At 47.4% G+C, this 25,453-nt stretch overlaps 1 protein-coding gene across 3 annotated transcripts in view; it reads left to right on the top strand.

The window, feature by feature from the left end:
- Positions 1-25,453, top strand: part of KCNK10 (potassium two pore domain channel subfamily K member 10) — a 96,112-nt gene that overhangs the window by 50,398 nt on the left and 20,261 nt on the right. For 2 of the 3 annotated variants that reach the window (XM_077267575.1, XM_077267573.1), the window contains exons 3-5: positions 18,051-18,168; positions 18,547-18,707; positions 21,927-22,113. In XM_077267575.1, coding sequence (XP_077123690.1) covers positions 18,051-18,168; positions 18,547-18,707; positions 21,927-22,113 — 466 coding nt within the window. The remainder of the gene's footprint in view (positions 1-18,050; positions 18,169-18,546; positions 18,708-21,926; positions 22,114-25,453) is intronic. The other variant, XM_077267574.1, reaches the window with a different exon arrangement.

Here is a 25,453-nt window from a genome sequence, read left to right as displayed (position 1 = left end):
TTAGACTTTTTTGGCTCCCTCTAGTGGTTACTAGTGATATGACTCTGGGATTTCCTTCCCTCTGTTTGCACCCAGCTGGGTCGTTACTTCAGGGGTGTTGCTATATAAACCTCCTGGAACCTTAGTCCAGTGCCTGGCATCGGTGTTATCAGACTCATTCTGTTTGCTCCTGTTTGCTGGTCCTGGTTCGTGCTAAATTAAGCTAAGTCTTGCTTCTTTGTTTTTTGGGTTATTTGTTTGCTATCATTTTTGTCCAGCTTGTACTAAATGTGATTCCTTACCTTGCTGGAAGCTCTAGGGGGCTGGTGTTCTCCCCCCGGGCCGTTAGACGGTTCGGGGGTTCTTGAATTTCCAGTGTGGATATTTTTGATAGGACTTTTTGCTGACCATATAAGTTATCTTTCTATATTCTGCTATTAGCTAGTGGGCCTCTCTTTGCTAAATTCCTAGCTCATTCTTATGTTTGTCTTTTCCTCTTACCTCACCGTTATTATTTGTGGGGGGCTTCTATCCAACTTTTTGGGGTATTTCCTCTGGAGGCAAGAAAGGTCTTTCTTTTCCCTTCTAGGGGTAGTTAGCTCTCCGGCTGGCGCGAGACGTCTAGGATCAACGTAGGAACGTTCCCCGGCTGCTGGTATTTGTGGTGCTAGGATTAGTTATATGGTCAGCCCAGTTACCACTGCCCTATGAGCTGGTTTTCAGTATTTACTGACTTAGCATTATTCCTGAGACCCTCTGCCATTGGGGTCACAACAGTATGCCAGGCCAATATTGATTGTTTAAAGCATTGCAGAAGTGGGATAATAAGAAAGGAAATTCTGAGTTTTTTTTTTTTTTCCTTCCTTCTCTTCCTCCCCTTTACCTTTGAGTGGCGTGTGCTTGCTGCAGACATGAAGGTGCAGACCTTGATTACAAGTGTTGACCAGCTGGCAGCTCGTGTGCAGGGTATACAAGATTTTGTTACCAGTAGTCCTATGTCTGAACCTAAAATACCTATTCCGGAATTGTTTGCTGGAGACCGATTTAGGTTTAGGAATTTCAAGAATAATTGTAAATTGTTTCTTTCTCTGAGACCCCGTTCATCTGGAGATTCAGCTCAGCAAGTTAAAATTGTTATTTCTTTTTTGCGGGGCGACCCTCAGGATTGGGCTTTCTCGCTAGCGCCAGGAGATCCGGCATTGGTGAATATTGATGCGTTTTTTCTGGCGCTCGGATTGCTTTACGAGGAACCCAATCTTGAAATTCAGGCAGAAAAAGCCTTGCTGGCTATTTCTCAGGGTCAGGATGAAGCTGAAGTGTATTGCCAAAAATTTCGGAAATGGTCCGTGCTTACTCAGTGGAATGAGTGTGCTCTGGCCGCAAATTTCAGAAATGGGCTTTCTGAAGCCATTAAGAATGTGATGGTGGGTTTCCCCATTCCTACAAGTCTGAATGATTCTATGGCGCTTGCTATTCAAATTGACCGGCGTTTGCGGGAGCGCAAAACCGCTAATCCTCTGGTGGTGTTGTCTGAACAAACACCTGATTTAATGCAATGTGATAGAATTCAGACTAGAAATGAACGGAAAAATCATAGACGTCAGAATGGGTTGTGTTTTTACTGTGGTGATTCTACACATGTTATATCAGCATGCTCTAAACGCCTAACAAGGGTTGTTAGTCCTGTCGCCATTGGTAATTTGCAACCTAAATTTATTTTGTCTGTGACTTTAATTTGCTCTTTGTCTTCTTACCCTGTTATGGCGTTTGTGGATTCAGGTGCCGCCCTGAGTCTTATGGATCTGTCATTTGCCAAGCGCTGTGGTTTTGTTCTTGAACCGTTAGTAAATCCTATTCCTCTTAGAGGTATTGATGCTACGCCATTGGCGGAAAATAAACCGCAGTTTTGGACGCAGGTGACCATGTGCATGACTCCTGAACATCGGGAGGTGATTCGTTTTCTTGTTCTGCATAAAATGCATGATTTGGTCGTTTTGGGTCTGCCATGGTTACAGACCCACAATCCAGTCCTGGATTGGAAGGCAATGTCTGTGTCAAGTTGGGGCTGTCAGGGAATTCATGCTGATTCCCCGCCAGTGTCTATTGCTTCCTCTACTCCTTCGGAAGTTCCTGAGTATTTGTCTGATTATCAGGATGTATTCAGTGAGTCCAGATCCAGTGCTCTGCCTCCTCATAGGGACTGTGACTGCGCCATAGATTTGATTCCAGGTAGTAAATTTCCTAAGGGAAGATTATTTAATCTGTCAGTACCTGAGCATGCCGCAATGCGTTCATATATCAAGGAGTCCCTGGAGAAGGGGCATATCCGTCCATCCTCTTCCCCTCTTGGTGCGGGATTCTTTTTTGTGGCTAAGAAGGACGGATCTTTGAGACCTTGTATTGACTATCGGCTACTGAATAAAATCACTGTAAAATTTCAGTATCCTTTGCCTCTCTTGTCGGACTTGTTTGCCCGGATTAAGGGTGCCAAGTGGTTCACCAAGATAGATCTTCGTGGTGCATACAACCTTGTGCGCATTAAGCAAGGTGATGAATGGAAGACTGCATTTAATACGCCCGAAGGTCATTTTGAGTACTTGGTGATGCCTTTTGGGCTTTCTAATGCTCCCTCAGTATTTCAGTCCTTTATGCATGATATTTTCCGGAAGTATCTGGATAAATTTATGATTGTTTATCTGGACGATATTCTGGTTTTCTCTGAAGATTGGGACTCACATGTGGAGCAGGTCAGGATGGTGTTTCAGGTTTTGCGTGAGAATGCCTTGTTTGTTAAAGGCTCAAAGTGTCTCTTTGGAGTACAGAAAGTTCCCTTTTTGGGGTTTATTTTTTCCCCTTCTGCTGTGGAGATGGACCCAGTCAAGGTCCGAGCTATTCATGAGTGGACTCAACCCACGTCAGTTAAGAGTCTTCAGAAGTTCTTGGGTTTTGCTAACTTCTACCGTCGTTTTATCGCTAATTTTTCTAGCGTTGTTAAACCTTTGACGGATATGACCAAGAAAGGTTCTGATGTTGCTAACTGGGCTCCTGCAGCCGTGGAGGCGTTCCAGGAGTTGAAGCGCCGGTTTACTTCGGCGCCTGTTTTGTGCCAGCCTGATGTCTCACTTCCCTTTCAGGTCGAGGTGGATGCTTCTGAGATTGGGGCAGGGGCCGTTTTGTCACAGAGAGGCCCTGGTTGCTCGGTAATGAGACCATGTGCTTTCTTCTCTAGGAAGTTTTCGCCTGCTGAGCGGAATTATGATGTGGGCAATCGGGAATTACTGGCCATGAAGTGGGCATTTGAGGAGTGGCGTCATTGGCTCGAGGGTGCTAAGCATCGTGTGGTGGTCTTGACTGATCACAAAAATTTGATGTATCTCGAGTCTGCTAAACGCTTGAATCCTAGACAGGCCCGCTGGTCATTGTTTTTCTCCCGTTTCGACTTTGTGGTCTCGTATTTACCAGGTTCAAAGAATGTGAAAGCTGATGCTCTTTCAAGGAGCTTTGTGCCTGACTCTCCTGGAGTCACAGAACCTGTTGGTATTCTTAAAGAAGGAGTTATTTTGTCAGCCATTTCTCCTGATTTGCGACGTGTGTTGCAGAGATTTCAAGCTGGTAGACCTGACTCTTGTCCACCTGACAGACTTTTTGTTCCTGATAAATGGACCAGCAGAGTCATTTCCGAGGTTCATTCCTCGGTGTTGGCAGGTCATCCGGGAATTTTTGGCACCAGAGATCTGGTGGCTAGGTCATTTTGGTGGCCTTCCTTGTCACGGGATGTACGGTCATTTGTGCAGTCCTGTGGGACTTGTGCTCGAGCTAAGCCTTGCTGTTCCCGTGCCAGCGGGTTGCTCTTGCCCTTGCCTGTCCCGAAGAGGCCTTGGACACATATTTCCATGGATTTCATTTCTGATCTCCCAGTGTCTCGGGGTATGTCTGTCATCTGGGTGGTATGTGATCGCTTTTCAAATATGGTCCATTTGGTGCCTTTGCCTAAGCTGCCTTCCTCTTCCGATCTGGTTCCTGTGTTCCTTCAGAATGTGGTTCGTTTACACGGCATTCCTGAGAATATTGTGTCTGACAGAGGATCCCAGTTTGTTTCCAGGTTCTGGCGATCCTTTTGTGCTAGGATGGGCATTGATTTATCGTTCTCGTCTGCCTTTCATCCTCAGACTAATGGACAAACTGAGCGAACTAATCAGACTCTGGAAGCTTACTTGAGGTGTTTTGTTTCGGCAGATCAGGATGATTGGGTGACCTTCTTGCCGTTGGCTGAGTTTGCCCTAAATAATCGGGCTAGTTCCGCTACTTTGGTTTCACCATTTTTCTGCAACTCTGGTTTCCATCCTCGTTTTTCCTCGGGACATATGGAGCCTTCTGACTGTCCTGGAGTAGATTCTGTGGTGGATAGGTTGCAGCAGATCTGGAATCATGTGGTGGACAACTTAAAATTGTCACAGGAGAAGGCTCAGTGTTTTGCCAACCGCCGCCGCGGTGTGGGTCCCCGACTTCGTGTTGGGGATTTGGTGTGGCTGTCTTCTCGATTTGTTCCTATGAAGGTCTCCTCTCCTAAATTTAAGCCTCGCTTCATCGGTCCTTACAAGATATTGGAAATCCTTAATCCTGTGTCCTTTCGCTTGGATCTTCCGGTTTCGTTTGCCATTCACAACGTGTTCCATAGGTCTTTGTTACAACGCTACGTTGTGCCTGTGGTTCCTTCTGCTGAGCTTCCTGCTCCGGTGTTGGTTGAGGGCGAGTTGGAGTACGTGGTGGAGAAGATCTTGGATTCTTGTCTCTCCAGGCGGAGGCTTCAGTATTTGGTCAAGTGGAAGGGTTATGGTCAGGAGGATAATTCCTGGGTGGTTGCCTCTGATGTGCATGCGGCCGATTTAGTTCGTGCCTTTCACGCTGCTCATCCTGATCGCCCTGGTGGTCTTGGTGAGGGTTCGGTGACCCCTCCTTAAGGGGGGGGGGGTACTGTTGTGAATTAGACTTTTTTGGCTCCCTCTAGTGGTTACTAGTGATATGACTCTGGGATTTTCTTCCCTCTGTTTGCACCCAGCTGGGTCGTTACTTCAGGGGTGTTGCTATATAAACCTCCTGGAACCTTAGTCCAGTGCCTGGCATCGGTGTTATCAGACTCATTCTGTTTGCTCCTGTTTGCTGGTCCTGGTTCGTGCTAAATTAAGCTAAGTCTTGCTTCTTTGTTTTTTGGGTTATTTGTTTGCTATCATTTTTGTCCAGCTTGTACTAAATGTGATTCCTTACCTTGCTGGAAGCTCTAGGGGGCTGGTGTTCTCCCCCCGGGCCGTTAGACGGTTCGGGGGTTCTTGAATTTCCAGTGTGGATATTTTTGATAGGATTTTTTGCTGACCATATAAGTTATCTTTCTATATTCTGCTATTAGCTAGTGGGCCTCTCTTTGCTAAATTCCTAGCTCATTCTTATGTTTGTCTTTTCCTCTTACCTCACCGTTATTATTTGTGGGGGGCTTCTATCCAACTTTTTGGGGTATTTCCTCTGGAGGCAAGAAAGGTCTTTATTTTCCCTTCTAGGGGTAGTTAGCTCTCCGGCTGGCGCGAGACGTCTAGGATCAACGTAGGAACGTTCCCCGGCTGCTGGTATTTGTGGTGCTAGGATTAGTTATATGGTCAGCCCAGTTACCACTGCCCTATGAGCTGGTTTTCGGTATTTACTGACTTAGCATTATTCCTGAGACCCTCTGCCATTGGGGTCACAACAGGCATCCATTTATTTATCGCCTTTGCTTGCCCGGCGAGATAATATAGGTAAAATTCCGGCAGAGCCGCCCCACCCCCCTGCTTCGGTCTCTGCAGAGTAGATAGCTTAAGTTTAGGCCTAGCCTTCCCCCATATAAAGGACGTAGTTAAGGAGTTCAAAGTTGCAAAGAGGGATTTAGGTATTGGCACAGCACTATGTTGAAAGCAATAGCTTAACTTGGGGCGTAATATCATTTTGATTAGATTAATACGACCGGCAACAGAGAGTGGGAGTTTGTCCCAGGTTGCAAATTTAGATTTGACCAGATCCAATAATGGGTAAATATTAAGTTGCAAATCCAACTGACTATACTGAGACATGTGGATACCTAGATATTTAAAGTTAGAGACAATGGGCAGCGGCGAGAGAGTTTCAAGACATGACATTGGGGTATGAGAGAGAGGCATCAGAGCAGATTTATCCCAGTTTATATAAAGACCGGAGAATTTACTAAATTTATCTATAGTCGTTATTACTTGCGGCAGCGTTTCCTCTGTTTTATCCATGAATATCACCATATCATCAGCGTAAAGACCAATAATGTCCACTCGATCCGCGATATGTATACCCTTAATATTAATGGAAGATCGTATACGTATTGCCAAAGCCTCTATCGCTAAGGCAAATAGAGCCGGGGATAGAGGACATCCCTGACGAGTTCCCCTGTGCAAGGAAAAAGGCTCAGAAATAGAATTATTCACAACCATACGTGCCCTGGGTTTCGTATATAATATATCTATCCCTCTCAGAAATTTTCCCCCAAAACCGTATTTCCGCAAACATGCAGAGAGAAAGGGCCACTCAAGAGAATCAAAAGCCTTAGCCGCGTCCAGCGATGCCAGTGCCCAATTATTATCTGGTTCTAGAGAACTGCATTGAATGACTGACTGAACCCGCCTGATATTGATGGAAGTACTTTTTCCAGGCATTAAACCCATTTGGTCTGGATGTATAAGGTCCAGTATAATCGTATTCAGCCTAGTAGCCAGAATTTTAGTAAAAATTTTACAATCTACGTTTACTAGAGATATGGGACGATATGATCCACAGTCCAAAGGGTCCTTCCCCTCTTTCCTAAGCACAATAATGTTTGCATCATAGAATGTTTCAGGTATGGACCCTCCCTCCCATATTCCTTTAAGTACCTTCAATAAAAGTGATGCCAGCTTATCTCGATATTTCCTATACAGCTCAATAGGAAACCCATCAGGTCCCGGGGCCTTCCCAGTAGCCATATCCGCTATAGCATGTTCTACTTCCTCCAAAGTAAACTCGGCATCCATAAAGGCCCGCTGGGTTGGGGTTAATGAGGGAAACACTATATCCGATAAGTAATCTAAATATTCAGAAACATCAAGACCACTACTAGATTCATATAATGATTTATAGTAATCATGAAAACACCGAAGTATCCCATCAGTGGAAGATACCAATGAGCCATCCGGTGCACGAATCTGCAGTATTGTGTTAGAGGCATTATGTTGGCGTACTAAGAAAGCCAGAAGCGTGCTGGCCTCATTCCCCAGTTCAAAGTAGGATTGACGGGTAAAAAATAATTTGCGTTTCGACTTAACGTCTGCGTGCTGAGTATACAACCTCTGGGAAGTAAGCCATTCAACCCTGTTACTGCTAGTTTGATTAGCTATATATGCGGCTTCCGAGTTTTTAAATTGCTGCTCTATCTCGTCATCCTCCCTCGCCGTTATCCTTTTGATATAAGAGATTGTGGAGGACAAGCATCCTCTTAAATATGCCTTTAGGGTATCCCAGAACAGGCCAAGATTTTGGGGTTCCGGATGAGCTGAAATGAAAGTTTAACTGGTCGACCGTCCTGTCACTGGAATCTATTAATTTCAACCAGAAAGGGTTCAATTTCCAGGATATATTATTATTGGATTGACCATATTTAAGTTTAAGAATAACCGGACTGTGATCTGAAATCCCCCTATTGCCATGTTCAACGCTATCCACCCCCAACGCCAAGCCACTAGACCCAAATATATAGTCTATACGGGATAGAGATCGCCTAGTAGACGAGTGGCAAGTATATCCCCTAGCCTCAGGGTGACTCATTCTCCATAGGTCCAGCCATCCGCTACCACCCATAAACAGCGCCAATTGGGAAGGGGGCTGAGGCGGGGGTTCCCCAGATATTGTGTCATCCAGTCTCAATCTATCTAGGGAATTATCCATAACTAAATTAAAATCACCCATACAGATAACATTAGCATCAGGATAATATAGGGAAAAACCCATTGCCATACAGGGAACCGACATGTTAGCGGGGGGGGGGGAGGGGTTATAGACACATAATATCACATGTTCACGCGAATTGATGAATGCATGCACAAAGACAAAGCGACCCTCAGGATCTCGCCGTCCCTCCCTGGCCTCCCATCTAACGTCCCTGTGTATTAGCAAGGAGACCCCTCTTGAGTAGCTGGTATGAAACGCATGGAGAGACCACTGTACCCACAGTTTTTGTGTACATCGAGCCGTATCTCTAGTTAAATGCGTCTCCACCAGTGCCACAACATGAGGGCGGTAACGCCTAATCTGCGAAAATACCTTGAATTTCTTCCGGGGAGTCTTAATACCCCGTATATTCCAGGTCAAACATATAATCTCAGACCCCATGTTTATATGTGAAAGAAAGAATAATGTGCAGCACAATTCGGGTTAGGCTCAGAAACATCACACAGAGTGCAAAGATAGTATTGGCGGCGACTATGTACATCAAACAATCAAAACTGGTAGAGAAACTAAACAAAACTTGAACAATGGAGGAGTAAGGTCCTATACTCCTGTAGTCAAATATAGAAGGGGATACCCTCACTGAATCCAGAGTCCGGTATTGTTGATAACCTCAGCACCTACATAAGGAGCTCCATTTATATTGCCATTAGACAAAAAGGCACAAATTAGGAGTCTTTCACATTAGAAACCATGCGAGACCGCAACCATTCGGCTACCTCCGCCGGGTCTGTAAAGAATAAAGAGGAACCATCATGGACAATGCGGAGCCGGGCTGGATAGAGCATGGAGTAGATAATATTCTTATCTCTAAGTTGTTTCTAAGGGTACCGTCACACAGTGCCATTTTCATCGCTACGACGGCACGATTCGTGACGTTCTAGCGATATCGTTACGATATCGTTGTGTCTGACACGCTACTGCGATCAGACATCACGCTGAGAATCGTACGTCGTAGCAGATCGTTTGGAACTTTCTTTCGTCGCTTGATCACCCGCTGACATCGCTGGATCGTTGTGTGTGACACCGATCCAGCGATGTGTTCGCTTGTAACCAGGGTAAACATCGGGTAACTAAGCGCAGGGCCGCGCTTAGTAACCCGATGTTTACCCTGGTTACCAGCGTAAACGTAAAAAAACCAAACAGTACATACTTACATTCCGGTGTCTGTCCTCCGGCGTCTCAGCTTCTCTGCACTGTGAGCGCCTGCCGGCCGGAAAGAAAGCACAGCGGTGACGTCACCGCTCTGCTTTCCGGCTCTGGTGCTTACACAGTGCAGAGAAGCAGAACGCCGGGGGACAGACACCGGAATGTGAGTATGTACTGTTTGTTTTTTTTACGTTTACGCTGGTAACCAGGGTAAACATCGGGTTACTAAGCGAGGCCCTGCGCTTAGTAACCCAATGTTTACCCTGGTTACCCGGGGACTTCGGCATCGCTCCAGCGCCGTGATTGCAAAGTGTGACCGCAGTCTACGACGCTGGAGCGATAATCATACGACGCTGCGACGTCACGGATCGTGCCGTCGTAGCGATGAAAATGGCACTGTGTGACGGTACCCTTAGGGTATGTGCACACGCCCGGATTTCTTGCAGAAATTTCCTGAAGAAAACCGGAAATTTTCTGCAAGAAATCCGCATTTTTTTTTTTGCGTTTTTTTTCCGTTTTTTTCACGTTTTTTAGCATTCTGCAAGCGTAATTAGCTTGCAGAATGCTAAAGTTTTCCAAGCGATCTGTAGCATCACTTGGAAAACTGACTGACAGGTTGGTCACACTTGTCAAACATAGCGTTTGACAAGTGTGACCATCTTTTTACTATAGATGCTGCCTATGCAGCATCTATAGTAAAAAATAGAATGTTTAAAAATAATAAAAAAAATAAAAAAAATTGTTATACTCACCTGCAGGCGTCCGTTCCTATAAATGCCGGTGTGGTTCAGGACCTTCCATGACGTCGCGGTCACGTGAGCGGTCACATGACCGGTCTCGACCAATCACAACACCGTGACGTCATCGCAGGTCCTTCACCGCACACCAGCTATAGAAACCGAAGCGGCAGCATGCAGCTGAGAGGCGGGAAGACATCGAAGGTGAGTATATGACTATTTTTTATTTTAATTCTTTTTTTTTGACCAATTATATGGTGCCCAGTCCGTGGAGGAGAGTCTCCTCTCCTCCACCCTGGGTACCAACCGCACATAATCTGCTTACTTCCCGCATGGTGTGCACAGCCCCGTGCGGGAAGTAAGCAGATCAATGCACTCCTAGGTGTGCGGAATCCCCTGCAATTCCGCATTTTAATGAACATGTTGCTTTTTTTTCCGCGATGCGATTTTTTCGCGGAAAAAAAGGCTACATTTGCACAAAAAATGCGGAATACACTGAAAATAATGGGAGGCATATGTTAGCGTTTTTTTTGCATTTTTATCACGTTTTTATAGCGAAAAAACGCGAAAAAAACGCGAAAAATACTGAACGTGTGCACATGGCCTTAATGTCCATGAACCGTGCCCGCTGCTTTTGGAGTTCCATGGAGAAATCCTGGAAAATCGATATGGTAGCATTGTTGAATTTAATAGGGCCCTTTTGCCGCCCCAAACGAAGAACAGCATCTCTGTCCCTACAGTTGAGCAGACGTGCCAGGAAAGGTCGAGGCGGGGTTCCAGGGGGAAGAGGTCTTGTTGGGACCCTATGGGCCCTCTCCACTGCGAATGTTGCAGAGAATATATCCCCCAGGGAGGTCTTAAGCCAGTCTTCCAGAAATTGTTCGGGTTGCTGACCCTCCAACCGCTCCGGCAGTCCGATTTTCACTCTTTATTTTATTGCAGCCATTTGGTAAATTCAAAAAAGTTACGGTAATTTTTTTCCTCGTTAAATAATGTATACTCTGCACCCTATCTTGACTAAAAAAAAACAGAAATGTAGTAATTTTTGCATATTTATTAAAAAAAAAAACTGAAATATCACATGCTCATAAGTATTCAGACCAGAGGCGTAGCTAGGGTTTTGGTTCAGGGGGGCGAAACTTCTGAGTCGGCCCCTAACCAGGTAACCTTGATTACAACTGGGTGACGCACCCTAATAGTGGAGGAGAACCTCAGCAGATGACCGCGCTGTTACTGAAGATAATCTCTATATAAAGACCAATATTGATATTACCTCCATATGGTCAGTGGTAGATACCAGCCCTACAGAACATATAAGAGATCACAGCACAGTTACAGATGGTGACTTACCGTTGACGTTCTTTCTGATGGAGTCGTCACTTTTCACATCTTTTCCATCTGGCCCAGACCGACATGACAATTTCTTCCAGCCACGACTTGTCTGCAGAGAATACAACACAGACACATTTCAAATCTCACATTCCAGCCATCACCATCAATTCCCAACCTGCACAAACTCCTCCTCCTGCTGATACCCCAATACTGAGCCGCTGCTGCCGTATGTATCCCTATTACTGCACCTGATACCCCAATAGTGAGCCGCTGCTGCCGTATGTGTCCTTATTACTGCACCTGATCCCCAAATACTGAGCCGCTGCTGCTGTATGTGTCCCTATTACTGCACCTAATTCCCTAATACTGAGCCGCTGCTACCATATGTGTCCTTATTACTGCAGCCGCTGCTACCGTATGTGTCCTTATTACTGCACCTGATACCCAAAGACTGAGCCGCTGCTGCCGTATGTGTCCCTATTACTGCCCCTGAAACCCCAACACTGAGTCGCTGCTGCCATATGTGTCCTTATTACTGCACCTGATACCCAATACTGAGCCACTGCTGCCGTATGTGTCCCTTATACTGCACCTGATACCCCAATACTGAGCCACTGCTGTTGTATGTGTAATTATTACTGCACCTGATACCCAATACTGAGCCGCTGCTGCCGTATGTGTCCCTATTACTGCACCTGATACCCCGATACTGAGCCGCTGCTTCCGTATGTGTCCCTATTACTGCACCTGATACCCAGATACTGAGCTGCTGCTGCCATATGTGTCCCTATTACTGCACCTGCTGTGTGGTTCTCTGTGCCTTCTAAATTCTAAAGCAACCCTCTAGAATACAGTAATGCCGGGTGCAAGTGCCCTAGAAAACAGTGCCCACATTTTGTCCTCTAAAGAGTAATATTGTCCTGTGTTTGCCCCTTTGACAGTCACAGTAACCTGAGTTCCCCTATAACAATAAGTGCCCACTTAACATTGAATAATGTCCAGAGTATCCCCCTTACAGCTCCCCTATACACGGTATGATGCTCTTTTATACACAGTATAATGCCCCCTTACTGTATAGTACCACCCACACAGTATAGTGGCCCCTTAGTAGCCCCCAAACTGTAAGATGGCTCCAACACTGTAAGATGACCCCCTCACTATAATCTCCACACTGTATGATGGCCCCCTAGATAGCCTCCATATAGTATAATGCACTCCCCATAGGCCTACTCTATATTGTGACACAAATACCAGATACCCACATTGTCTAAATACCTTGCATAAAATTATGCAAAACAAAGCCTCAAAAAAGAGGACAGCATGGGAAACCAACTCCATATACTATCTAGAGAGATTAGGAGGAAAAAGGAGTACTTAGGTTAAAAGAGTATTTTATTGTGAGAATATAATAAAGTGTAACACACAGTAAAAATTACAACAGGATGACATGAAAGATCATGAGTGCCATATACCCCACGTAGCTGCCAGTGTCACATAAATCAGGAAGGCATACCATAATGAAAGTGCTAATATAGTTCAATAATGTGGTCTCATTAAATAAATCCTTATACAGTAGCACTTCCCTGCAGCCAGCACCAAACGAAGTGAGTAGCACTACAAAATGAAGTGCTAACCCAATGTAACCATATAATCATCAAAGCAAATAGAAATTCAAAAAAAGAGGCAGCACTCCATTCCTTCACTGAAAAATGTGGAAGGTTTAATCAACCCACATGTCTGGGCGACGTTTCGGCTCCATATGAGCCTTTCTCAAAGGAAATAGCTGTAAAATGGCGCTTACCAGCAGCTAACACCAAAATGGGATGGATGGCACAATAGGAATCCAACAGAGCCCCAACGTACGTTTCGCTTGTTTGTTTGTTGCTTTCTCAAGGAGATATATTGTATAATGCACCCCCATAGGCAGACTCTATAGCATAAGGCAGCTCCCATAGGCAGACCCTGTAGTATAAGGCAGCACCCCATAGGCAGATCCTCTAGTATAAGGCAGCACCCCAAAGGCAGACTCTGTAGTATAAGGCAGCATCCCATAGGCAGACCCTGTAGTATAAGACAGCACCCCATAGGCAGACTCTGTAGTATAAGACACCACCCTATAGGCAGACTCTGCAATATAAGGCAGCACCCCATAGGCAGACTCTGCAGTATAAGTTAGCCCTCCATAGGCAGACCTTGCAGTATAAGACAGCACCCCATAGTCAGACCCTGTAGTATAAGACAGCACCCCATAGGCAGACTCTGTAGTATAAGACAGCACCCCATAGGCAGACCCTGTAGTATAAGGCAGCACCCCATAGACAGACCCTGTAGTATAAGACAGCACCCCATAGGCAGACCCTCTAGTATAAGGCAGCTCCCATAAGCAGACCCTGTAGTATAAGACAGCACCCCATAGGCAGACCCTGGAGTTTAAGACAGCACCCCATAGGTAGACCCTGTAGTATAAGACAGCACCCCATAGGCAGACCCTGTAGTATAAGACAGCACCCCATAGGCAGACCCTGTAGTATAAGGTAGCACCCCCACAGGCAGACTCTGTAATATAAGGCAGCCCCCCACAGGTAGACTGTAGTATAAGGCAGCACACCCCTCACAGGCAGGCTCTGCAGTATAAGGCAGCACCCCCCACAAGCAGATTCTGTAGTATAAGGCAGCACCCCCCACAGGCAGACACTGTAGTATAAGGCAGCACCCCCCACAGGCAGACTCTATAGTATAAAGCAGCACCCCACACACACACGTCACATAAATCAGGAAGGCATACCATAATAAAAGTGCTAATATAGTGCAATAATGTGGTCTCATTAAATAAATCCTTATACAGTAGCACTTCCCTGCAGCCAGCACCAAACAAAGTGAGTAGCACTACAAAATGAAGTGCTAACCCAATGTAACCATATAATCATCAAAGCCAATAGCTGTAAAATGGCACTTACCAGCAGCTGACACCAAAATGGGGTGGATGGCACAATAGAAATCCAACAGAGCCCCAATGTATGTTTCGCTTGTTTGTTGCTTTCTCAAGGGGATATATTGTATAATGCACCCCCATAGGCAGACTCTATAGCATAAGGCAGCTCCCATAGGCAGACCCTGTAGTATAAGGCAGCACCCCATATGCAGATCCTCTAGTATAAGGCAGCACCCCATAGGCAGACTCTGTAGTATAAGGCAGCATCCCATAGGCAGACCCTGTAGTATAACACAGCACCCCATAGGCAGACTCTGTAGTATAAGGCACCACCCCATAGGCAGACTTTGTAATAGAAGGCAACACCCCATAGGCAGACTCTGCAGTATAAGTTAGCCCTCCATAGGCAGACCCTGTAGTATGACAGCACCCCATAGGCAGACCCTGTAGTATAAGGCAGCACCCCATAGGCAGACCCTGTAGTATAAGACAGCACCCCATAGGCAGACCCTGTAGTATAAGGCAGCACCCCATAGGCAGACCCTGTAGTATAAGGTAGCACCCCCCCACAGACAGACTCTGTAGTATAAGGCAGCCCCCCCACAGATAGACTCTGCAGTATAAGGCAGCACACACCCCCACAGGCAGGCTCTGCAGTATAAGGCAGCACCCCCCACAGGCAGATTCTGTAGTATAAGGCAGCAACCCCCCACAGGCAGACACTGTAGTATAAGGCAGCACCCCCCACAGGCAGACTCTATAGTAGAAAGCAGCACCCCCAACACAGGCAGACTCTGTAAAATAAGGCAGCACCCCCTCCCCACACAGGCAGACTCTGCAGTTTAAGGCAGCACCCCCCCACACACACAGGCAGACTCTGTAGTATAAGGCAGCACTCCCCCCCACAGGCAGACTCTGTAGTATAAGGCAGCACCCCCCCCATAGGCAGACTTTGCAGTTTATGGCAGCACCCCCCACTGGCAGACTCTGCAGTGTAAGGCAGAACCCCCCCACAGGCAGACTCTGTAATATAAGGCAACACCCCCACACACACAGGCAGGCTTTGTAGTTTAAGGCAGCACACACACCCACACAGGCAGACCCTGTAATATAAGGCCGCCCCCATAAAGAAAAACAATAAATAAATACTCATCTCTCTTCTTCCTGGTTCCTGTGCTGCTCCCTGTTCCCGCTCACCTCCCAACCGCGGGCGCCGGGCAGTGACATCATCACGCCCCCTGTAAGTGTCGGTGATGTCAGACGCTGACAGGGGGATGATGGGAGAAGGAGCGTAGCACTCCTTCCCTCATCAGTGCGGTCAGCTACATCGGCTAGATGCCGATACAGCTGACCCTGCGATGACAGGCGGGGGCCCACTGCTGGCACCACCCCCCGTCTGCTCAGGGGCCCATAGCGGCCGGGAGGCAGAGCAGGGAGATCGATACAGTTACAGTAGCGTAGCTCCGGGTGGGCCCCCTCAGAGTGCGGGGCCCTGGGCGACCGCCCCCTCTGCCTTCCCGGTAGCTACGCTACTGATTCAGACCCTTTGCTCACTATTGAGTAGAAGCACCCTTTTGAGCTAGTACAGCCATGAGTCGTCTTGGGAATGATGCAACAAGTTTTTCACACCTGGATTTGGGGATCCTCTGTTATTCTAACTTGCAGATCCTCTCCAGTTCCATCAGGTTGGATGGTGAACGTTGGTGGACAGCCATTTTCAGGTTTCTCCAGAGATGCTCAATTGGGTTTAGGTAAAAAAATAAAAAAAAATTATATCATATATAATAAAAATTATATGATTTATTATAATATTTAATTTTTTTCTTGCCTAAAATACAAAGATAACACATTTCAACTTCAGCACTTTTAGAGATCATTTCAGCTTCAACCTTCCTAACCATTCACAGTAACAGTAATTTTGACCAGGGGTGTCTAAACTTGTACATGCATACACACTGCCTCCTCTCTGCCATACACACTGCCTCATCTCTGCCAGGCAGCCAGACACCAATGACTGGCACAAAAGGGCAGATGTGTGTCTAATGGACAGGGATGTAATCACACTTGGCACATGTCAGGCTCCTCGATGTGGAAGGAGATTTCAATGACTCGTTAGAGGTTTAGTTGAATTGAAAAACAAAAAACGCAAAAAAAAAAAAAATCCTGTGTTGAACAAGACAATGACAAAGATGAGACAGACAGAGGGTGAAAAGTGGCTAGTGACGAATGTATGAACAAATCGTGTGTTAGAACAAAAGCGTGAGGAGGCAGCAGAGAAAACTCACTGGGCAAGCAGGCACTGGATCTCCATGTAAGAGTGTCAGCAGATAACCCGACCAACACCATCTCACACTCTGACTGTCATGACTGTAGTTGGGTGTCCCAGGACCAGAGGCTCCTTCTCTGTCCCTAACACCAGAGGGCACCCTAGCTTGCCCTGTTCCCTGGCTTACTTCTGATGGTAAAGATGCCGGGCAACGTACCTTGCCTTAACTCCTGAATCCACCCTCAGTCTGTACCCCTCCCCCACCCAGGGAAGAAAGGAGTAGTAGTGTACCGTAATACATTAACCATACTAACAAGGTAATACGAACAGTGGAAATGGAAAATACTAAACATACAAATATACCCACACATATAACAGAGGAATGTACAGGGGAGTGGAGGATGGGGTAAAAACCAAGTAGGAAAATAAAGGGAATCACACTCACTAAATGTAGCAACAGTCACAGATAAATCCACCAAAAGCCTTCTCCAATAACAACCAACAACAACCTCCAGCCATGCAGCATAAGCTACTCTGACAATGAGTGCTAGCCAGGACCCAGAGAATATAGGAGATGGGAGTGGCTAACAGTGCACAGCTGAGAGCCTTAATGCAGGAAAGCTTCCATGAGCTCTCAACTGAGCAGATTAACCCCTGCATTGCTAAAACAAATTTACACCATTTAATAAGAAGGTGAACTGTATCTAATCAGTACAGGAGTAGGAGAAATCAGACGCTGCGGTCTTCTAGCTACTCTGTCACGGTAAACCCATGACATTGACATTATGCTGAGCAGCTCATATGAAAGAAGAAGCTGCTTCCCCAACTCCTTTTCCCTGAAGTGATAGATCTAACTCTAAACATTACCATTAATGCAATCTATTTCCTTCCCCATTCCCAGATTCTGAAAAGAGTAATTGTCTGGAGTCTACAACTATAAACGATAAAATCTTCCCTGTACATAGGTGCAGTATTATAGTAGTTATATTCTTGTACATAGGGGGCAGTATTATAGTAGTTATATTCCTGTACATAGGAGCAGTATTATAGTAGATATATTCTTGTACATAGGGGCAGTATTATAGTAGTTATATTCTTGTACATAGGGGCAGTATTATAGTAGTTATATTCTTGTACATAGAGGCAGTATTATAGTAGTTATATTCTTGTACATAGGGGGCAGTATTATAGTAGTTATATTCTTGTACATAGGAGGCAGTATTATAGTAGTTATATTCTTGTACATAGGGGCAGTATTAAAGTAGTTATATTTTTGTACATTGGGGCAGTATTATATTAGTTATATTCTTGTACATAGGGGCAGTATTAAAGTAGTTATATTCTTGTACATTGGGGCAGTATTATAGTAGTTATATTCTTGTACATAGGGGCCAGTATTATAGTAGTTATATTCTTGTACATAGGGATAGTATTATAGTAGTTATATTCTTGCACATAGGAGCAGTATTATAGTAGTTATATTCTTGTACATAGGGATAGTATTATAGTAGTTATATTCTTGTACATAGGGGCAGTATTCGTTATATTACAGTACAACAATTTGTAGGTTTATTACTAACATTCCTTCCCTCCTCTCTCTCTCTCCCTCTCTCTTTTTTTTTAGAAAGCCATTGAAGCAGATAATGCTGGAGTTAATCCCATTGGGAACTACTCAAATAGCAGCAGCCACTGGGACCTTGGCAGCGCCTTCTTTTTTGCTGGGACAGTAATAACCACGATAGGTGAGTTTTAATTGCCAGATTCTCAGATGGCTTCCATCTTGCCCTTCACATTTCCCAGACCCCCACCCTTCACTCTATTACTTTCTGCTTTTTAGAAGATCTGCTTTTCAGGACAGTTCATTGCCTTCTATGATTTTTTAGTTATACATGACCAAAAGCATTTACAGAATATAGAGAAAAAAAGAATCAATATTACTACATAATTGTACACAGGGTGTAAAGTACAGTGTCATGGAGCAAATATAGGCAGCGCAAACCGCAGCAACTGTCTCTCAATGTTGCAGACTTGAGAAATTTTTGGTTTTCCTCTCGTGCCCTATAGTGCGATCTGCAGACCCCCGAATGTTTCAAATGTGACGATTCACCTTCTGTCTCCAGGTTATGGGAACATTGCCCCCAGTACAGAAGGAGGGAAGATTTTCTGCATCCTGTACGCAATTTTCGGAATCCCTCTCTTTGGCTTCTTGTTGGCTGGAATTGGGGACCAACTGGGCACAATTTTTGGAAAAAGCATTGCGAGGGTGGAGAAAGTCTTTAGGGTAAGTATTTCAGAAGAGCAGTTACTTTGTGCATCTTGTAGGTGAAAGTTGATTATTCAGGGATCTTTAGAAAGCCCAGGCACAATGTATTAGATGATAATTGGGGTGGGTTAACCCACGCCTGGTGTTGTTCTCTCCCTATTAAAAAGGATGTGCATGCTGCCCACCCAGAGGCGACGCCCCCAGAGCCCCTTATTAGTCAGAACCAGCCTCTGTGCTGCTGTGGAGCCCCCTAATTCTTGCTGAGCCCATTACCCTAATGAGCAGATAGCTATAAAATGCTGTATATATATTTAATGAGCCTCATTGTGAAAGTCTCAGAGGACGCGGCGCAGTGAAGAGCGTGTAAATTGGGCTCATGGTGGGTAAACCCCAGACACAGTGACTTTATAGACAGGTCTCCAAGAAAAAAGTAGAAAGTCAAAGTTACAAGTAATTACATAAAGTGCTCGATACAGTGGTCTGACACTGCATGAGGTGAATGGCGAGAATAAAGGCAGGCCAGGGATAATACCCACACATTGGGCTAATCCATTATTCACCCAGCATCACGTGTACAAAGCAGCCTTTATACCCCAGTCGTTACTGCTCATCAGCCCTAATGGCGGCACATTTCTGTTGTAGATGGTGACATCAGGTCTTGTGTGATGTCACTTTGGGCAGATCAGAGAAATGGAGGTGATTAGTGCAGAGCGATTGAGGTGTCCATCTCTGCTGCCAGGTAAAATTAGGGAGGAGACCTTTCCTTTAGTTCATAGTTTGCTACTCCAGTCACAGCCAAAGCTGCTTTCAAAATGATGCTGGTGTCCATCAACTGGGAGGTAGTAGAGTGAGAGAGAAAAAAAAATGGGAAAAAATAACAGAGAGCGCGCCCCACTGTGGTGGAGAGCAAACAAGAGCGAGCCAGAGAATGAAGAGGAAGAAAGAGCGCCCCGCTATGGTGGAAAGCAAGCCAGAGAATGAGAAGAAAGAAAGAGCGCCCCACCGTGGTGGAGAGCAAACAAGAGCGAGCCAGAGAACGAGAAGCAAGAAAGAGTGCCCCACTGTGGTAGAGAGCAAACAAGAGGGAGCCAGAGAACGAGAAGGAAGAAAGAGCGCCCCACCGTGGTGGAGAGCAAACAAGAGCGAGCCAGAGAACGAGAAGGAAGAAAGAGTGCCCCACTATGGTGGAGAGCAAGCCAGAGAATGAGAAGGAAGAAAGAGTGCCCCACTGTGGTGGAGCGCAAGCCGGAGAATGAGAAGGAAGAAAGAGCGCCCCACTGTGGTGGAGAGCAAACAAGAGCGAGCCAGAAAACGAGAAGGAAGAAAGAGCACCCCACTGTGGTGGAGAGCAAACAAGAGCGAGCCAGAGAACAAGAAGGAAGAAAGAGCGCCCCACTGTGGTGGAGAGCAAACAAGAGTGAGCCAGAAAACGAGAAGGAAGAAAGAGCACCCCACTGTGGTGGAGAGCAAACAAGAGTGAGCCAGAGAATGAGAAGGAAGAAAGAGCGACCCACTGTGGTGGAGAGCAAACAGGAGCGAGCCAGAAAACGAGAAGGAAGAAAGAGCGCCCCACTGTGGTGGAGAGCAAACAAGAGCGAGCCAGAGAATGAGAAGGAAGAAAGAGCGACCCACTGGGGTGGAGAGCAAACAAGAGTGAGCCAGAAAACGAGAAGGAAGAAAGAGCGCCCCACTGTGGTGGAGAGCAAACAAGAGCGAGCCAGAGAATGAGAAGGAAGAAAGAGCGCCCCACTGTGGTGGAGAGCAAACAAGAGCGAGCCAGAGAATGAGAAGGAAGAAAGAGCGCCCCACTGTGGTGGAGAGCAAACAAGAGCGAGCCAGAAAACGAGAAGGAAGAAAGAGCACCCCACTGTGGTGGAGAGCAAACAAGAGCGAGCCAGAGAATGAGAAGGAAGAAAGAGCGACCCACTGTGGTGGAGAGCAAACAAGAGCGAGCCAGAGAATGAGAAGGAAGAAAGAGCGACCCACTGTGGTGGAGAGCAAACAACAGCGAGCCAGAAAACGAGAAGGAAGAAAGAGCGCCCCACTGTGGTGGAGAGCAAACAAGAGCGAGCCAGGGAACGAGAAGGAAGAGGAAGTGTCCCACAGTGGTGGAGAGCAAACAAGAGCAAGTCAGAGAGAACGAGAAGGAATAAGAGAGAGCGCCCACCGTGGTTGCCGGTAATAGACAGCGAGCTCCAGTGTGATGGATGATCGTAAACACATTATAGAATCTCGACATGATCAAGTCTTCTCACTAATGGGAGCAGTAGTAGCTTTGTGATTGCAGCTCTGCAACTGACTAGAATACAGTAGATGCCCTCTTCTCCCTCCATTGCTGAGGGCAGACCGGTCACCAACCTCTCCGTTAGGGCTTGTTTCCACATGCGAGAAACACGTCTGTGTCTCGCATGTAGAAACCAAGCTCTGGCGCCGGCACTCAGGAGCGGAGCTGTGCGGCTCCATGTGTTCCTATGCGGCCGCACGCTCTGCTCCGGAGTGCAGACACCAGAGCTTGGTTTCTACATGCGAGACACGGACGTGTTTCTCGCATGTGGAAACAAGCCCTTACAGTGAGGGCATTGCCAGATCTCCACAAGTGCACTGAAATTAAGGGTCCGTGTCCCAAACTTGCCATTATGAGACCCCTGGAGCCTCAGGGTCCCAGCCCTACTTCACTGGAATCACCTACTTTAATGGGTAGATAGAATCTGAATCAACCTCCTTCCTCCTAATACTTTGTATCATTTCCCAGCTCCGGTTATGGAGGAGGATGCGCTGCTGATTCATTGTCAGGGGCATTACCACTTCTTTAGGCAGAGGAAACCCCTGACTGTTACCATGGAAACAGTAATAAAATATAACGCCCCCGACATATCAGATCAGCAGGATTCTGCGCTCGTCGCCTCTGGGTCCTTTACTTTCCCAGGAGGCTCCTCTGAGGCCGAGCATGATGGCATCCCGTCCCTTCCCGGGTACATTAGCGCCTCATTTGCATACAAGCTCATTTACATGTTTTTTATCTTAAAAGAAAAAAAATTAAATATAAAACCAGGAAAATGCAACAAAGGAGCAAATGTAGAGAACTATTCGGCTCCTATGTTCATAGATCTAGTACATGTCCGATGGCAGCGTACTCAGCTCTAACCCCTAGTATCTGTATTTGACTTTCCCCGTATCCGGTGCCCTCCATTATACACGTGCAGTAACAATGTATCTAACCAGGAGTCTTTGTTCCAGAAGAAGCAGGTGAGCCAGACCAAGATCCGCGTCATCTCCACCATCTTGTTCATCGTGGCCGGGTGTCTGGTGTTCGTCACCATCCCGGCCGTCATCTTCAAACAGATCGAGGGATGGACGGAGCTGGAGTCCATTTACTTTGTGGTGGTTACACTCACAACTGTCGGCTTTGGGGACTATGTGGCAGGTAGGCGACTGCAGGAACTGGTGCATGTATCTAATCCGGTCATGTGCAATACGTTTGCAGCACTGTGCATCTAATCCTTATATTGGGTGATCATGTCTGAGCTGTGTATCTCATCATGTGTGAGACAGTCTCTGAGGACCACAAAGCACTACTCCCCCTATCATGTACTGCTGAGCCCCCTCTGTATACACATGTTCTGCACAGTGCCCCTCCCCCCGCTATAATAATCCGATGAGCCCATCCCGACATGAATTATGCATGAGGCACATGTCAAGGTTAATAATTGGGCAGCTACCACTGGGGGCAGGGGGGTCTATCTTTTTTTTCGAATTAGGTTTTGTTTTTTTCCTAGGAAAAAAACAATTATATTATAATATATAAAATTCTTTATTTAACATTTTATTACTTTTATATTATTTTGTGAATTTTATTTCATTTTTATCCCATATCAGGTTCTCTTGTATATTTTATATTCGTGTTTATTTTAGGAAAATATATAGTTGATCCTTGTTTTTCCATAGTGACATTTATTTTTGCTCTTTCGCATTATATTTTGTAACTTTTATCCCATGTTTTGCATTATTGTGTTACTTTTTATACCATAGATACAAATGTTTTGGATTTTGCATTTATGGGTTTACGGAGAGGAATCAGATGCCATCTTCAGAGTCATTAGATGTTATCTCATCCAATTAAAGCAGCTTTAAATTAATTATGTTCATTCCAATTAGAGTAAGCAGCGAGGGCTTTGAATAAAGGTCTGCGGAGTGATGGAGGCCGGGTACAGCTCTGAGGCATCGCCCTCGTGCTGCGCACAACATTATTACTGGAGAAGGAGGTTCTGCTTCTTTGCAGTGTCCGGATTTACTTTAAGAATGAGACATCGCAGACTTAGAGGTGCTCAGATCCATCTGTATTATTAGGTTATAACTATTCTGGTTGATCCTACCCCCAAAAAAAAACCCCACACACAAATGATGCAGCAGAGGAGAGGCGATAATGAGGCAGTCGGCAGACCCAGGAGGAGACGCGACAATGTGGCAACCGGCAGACCCAGGAGGAGAAGCGACAATGAGGCAGCCGGCAGACCCAGGAGGAGACGCGACAATGAGGCAGCCGGCAGACCCAGGAGGAGGCGCGACATGGAGGCAGCCGGCAGACCCAGGAGGAGAAGCGACAATGAGGCAGCCGGCAGACCCAGGAGGAGACGCGACAATGAGGCAGCCGGCAGACCCAGGAGGAGGCGCGACATGGAGGCAGCCGGCAGAGACAGGAGGAGGCACGACAATGAGGCAGCCGGCAGACACAGGAGGAGGCACGACAATGAGGCAGCCGGCAGGCTCAGGAGGAGGTGCGACAATGAGGCAGCCTGCAGACCCAGGAGGAGGCGTGACAATGAGGCAACTGGCAGACAGAGGAGGAGACGCGACAATGAGGCAGTCGGCAGACACGGGAGGAGGCACGACAATGAGGCAGGCGGCAGACACAGGAGGAGGTACAACAATGAGGCAGCCGGCAGACTCAGGAGGAGGTGCGACAATGAGGCAGCTGGCAGACCCAGGAGGAGGGGTGACATCGAGGCTGCCAGCAGACCCAGGAGGAGATGCGACAATGACGCAGCCGGCAGACACAGGAGGAGGTGTGACATGGAGGCAGCCGGCAGACATAGGAGGAGACGCGACAATGAGGTAGCCGGCAGACCCAGGAGGAGGCGCGACATCGAGGCAGCCGGCAGACCCAGGAGGAGACACGACAATGAGGCAGCCGGCAGACCCAGGAGGAGGCGCGACAATGAGGCAGCCGGCAGACCCAGGAGGAGGTGCAACAATGAAACAGCCGACATACCCAGGAGGAGGCGCGACAATAAGGTAGCTGGCAGACCCAGGAGAAGGTGTGACAATGGGGCAGCTGGCAGACCCAGGAGGAGATGCGACAATTAGGCAGCCGGCAGATACAGGAGGAGGTGTGGCAATGAGGCAGCCGGCAGACCCAGGAGAAGGTGTGACAATGAGGCAGCTGACAGACCTAGGAGGAGGCATGACATCGAGGCTGCCGGCAGACCCAGGAGGAGATGCGACAATGAGGCAGCCGGCAGACTCAGGAGGAGGTGTGACAATGAGGCAGCCGGTAGACACAGGAGGAAATGCGACAATGAGGCAGCCGGCAGACCCAGGAGGAGGCGCGACAATGAGGCAGCCAGCAGACCCAGGAGGAGGTGCAACAATGAGGCAGCCACCATACCCAGGAGGAGGCGCGACAATGAGGTAGCTGGCAGACCCAGGAGAAGGTGTGACAATGAGGTAGCTGGCAGACCCAGGAGGAGGAGTGACATCGAGGCTGCTGGCAGACCCAAGAGTAGATGCGACAATGAGGCAGCCGGCAGACACAGGAGGAGGTGTGACAATGAGGCAGCCAGCAGACCCAGGAGAAGGTGTGACAATGAGGCAGCTGGCAAACCCAGGAGGAGGCGTGACATCGAGGCTGCCGGCAGACCCAGGAGGAGACACGACAATGAGGCAGCCGGCAGACACAGGAGTAGACGCGACAATTTGGCAGCCGGCAGACCCAGGAGGAGACGCGACAATGAGGCAGCCGGCAGACCCAGGAGGAGGTGCGACAATGAGGCAGCCGGCAGACCCAGGAGGAGGAGTGACATCGAGGCTGCCGGCAGATCCAGGAGGAGATGCGACAATGAGGCAGCCGGAAGATACAGGAGGAGGTGTGACAATGAGGCAGCCGGTAGACACAGGAGGAAATGCGACAATGAGGCAGCCGGCAGACCCAGGAGGAGGCGCAACAATGAGGCAGCCGCCATACCCAGGAGAAGGCGCGACAATGAGGTAGCTGGCAGACCCAGGAGAAGGTGTGACAATGAGGCAGCAGGCAGACCCAGGAGGAGGAGTGACATCGAGGCTGCCGGCAGATCCAGGAGGAGATGCGACAATGAGGCAGCCGGAAGATACAGGAGGAGGTGTGACAATGAGGCAGCCGGTAGACACAGGAGGAAATGCGACAATGAGGCAGCCGGCAGACCCAGGAGGAGGCGCAACAATGAGGCAGCCGCCATACCCAGGAGGAGGCGCGACAATGAGGTAGCTGGCAGACCCAGGAGAAGGTGTGACAATGAGGTAGCTGGCAGACCCAGGAGGAGGAGTGACATCGAGGCTGCTGGCAGACCCAGGAGGAGATGCGACAATGAGGCAGCCGGCAGACACAGGAGGAGGTGTGACAATGAGGCAGCCGGCAGACCCAGGAGAAGGTGTGACAATGAGGCAGCTGGCAAACCCAGGAGGAGGCGTGACATCGAGGCTGTCGGCAGACCCAGGAAGAGATGCGACAG

Source organism: Ranitomeya variabilis, chromosome 1, assembly GCF_051348905.1.
Source record: "Ranitomeya variabilis isolate aRanVar5 chromosome 1, aRanVar5.hap1, whole genome shotgun sequence".
Classification (NCBI taxonomy): domain Eukaryota; kingdom Metazoa; phylum Chordata; class Amphibia; order Anura; family Dendrobatidae; genus Ranitomeya; species Ranitomeya variabilis.
This window is presented reverse-complemented; position numbering and strand designations above follow the sequence as displayed.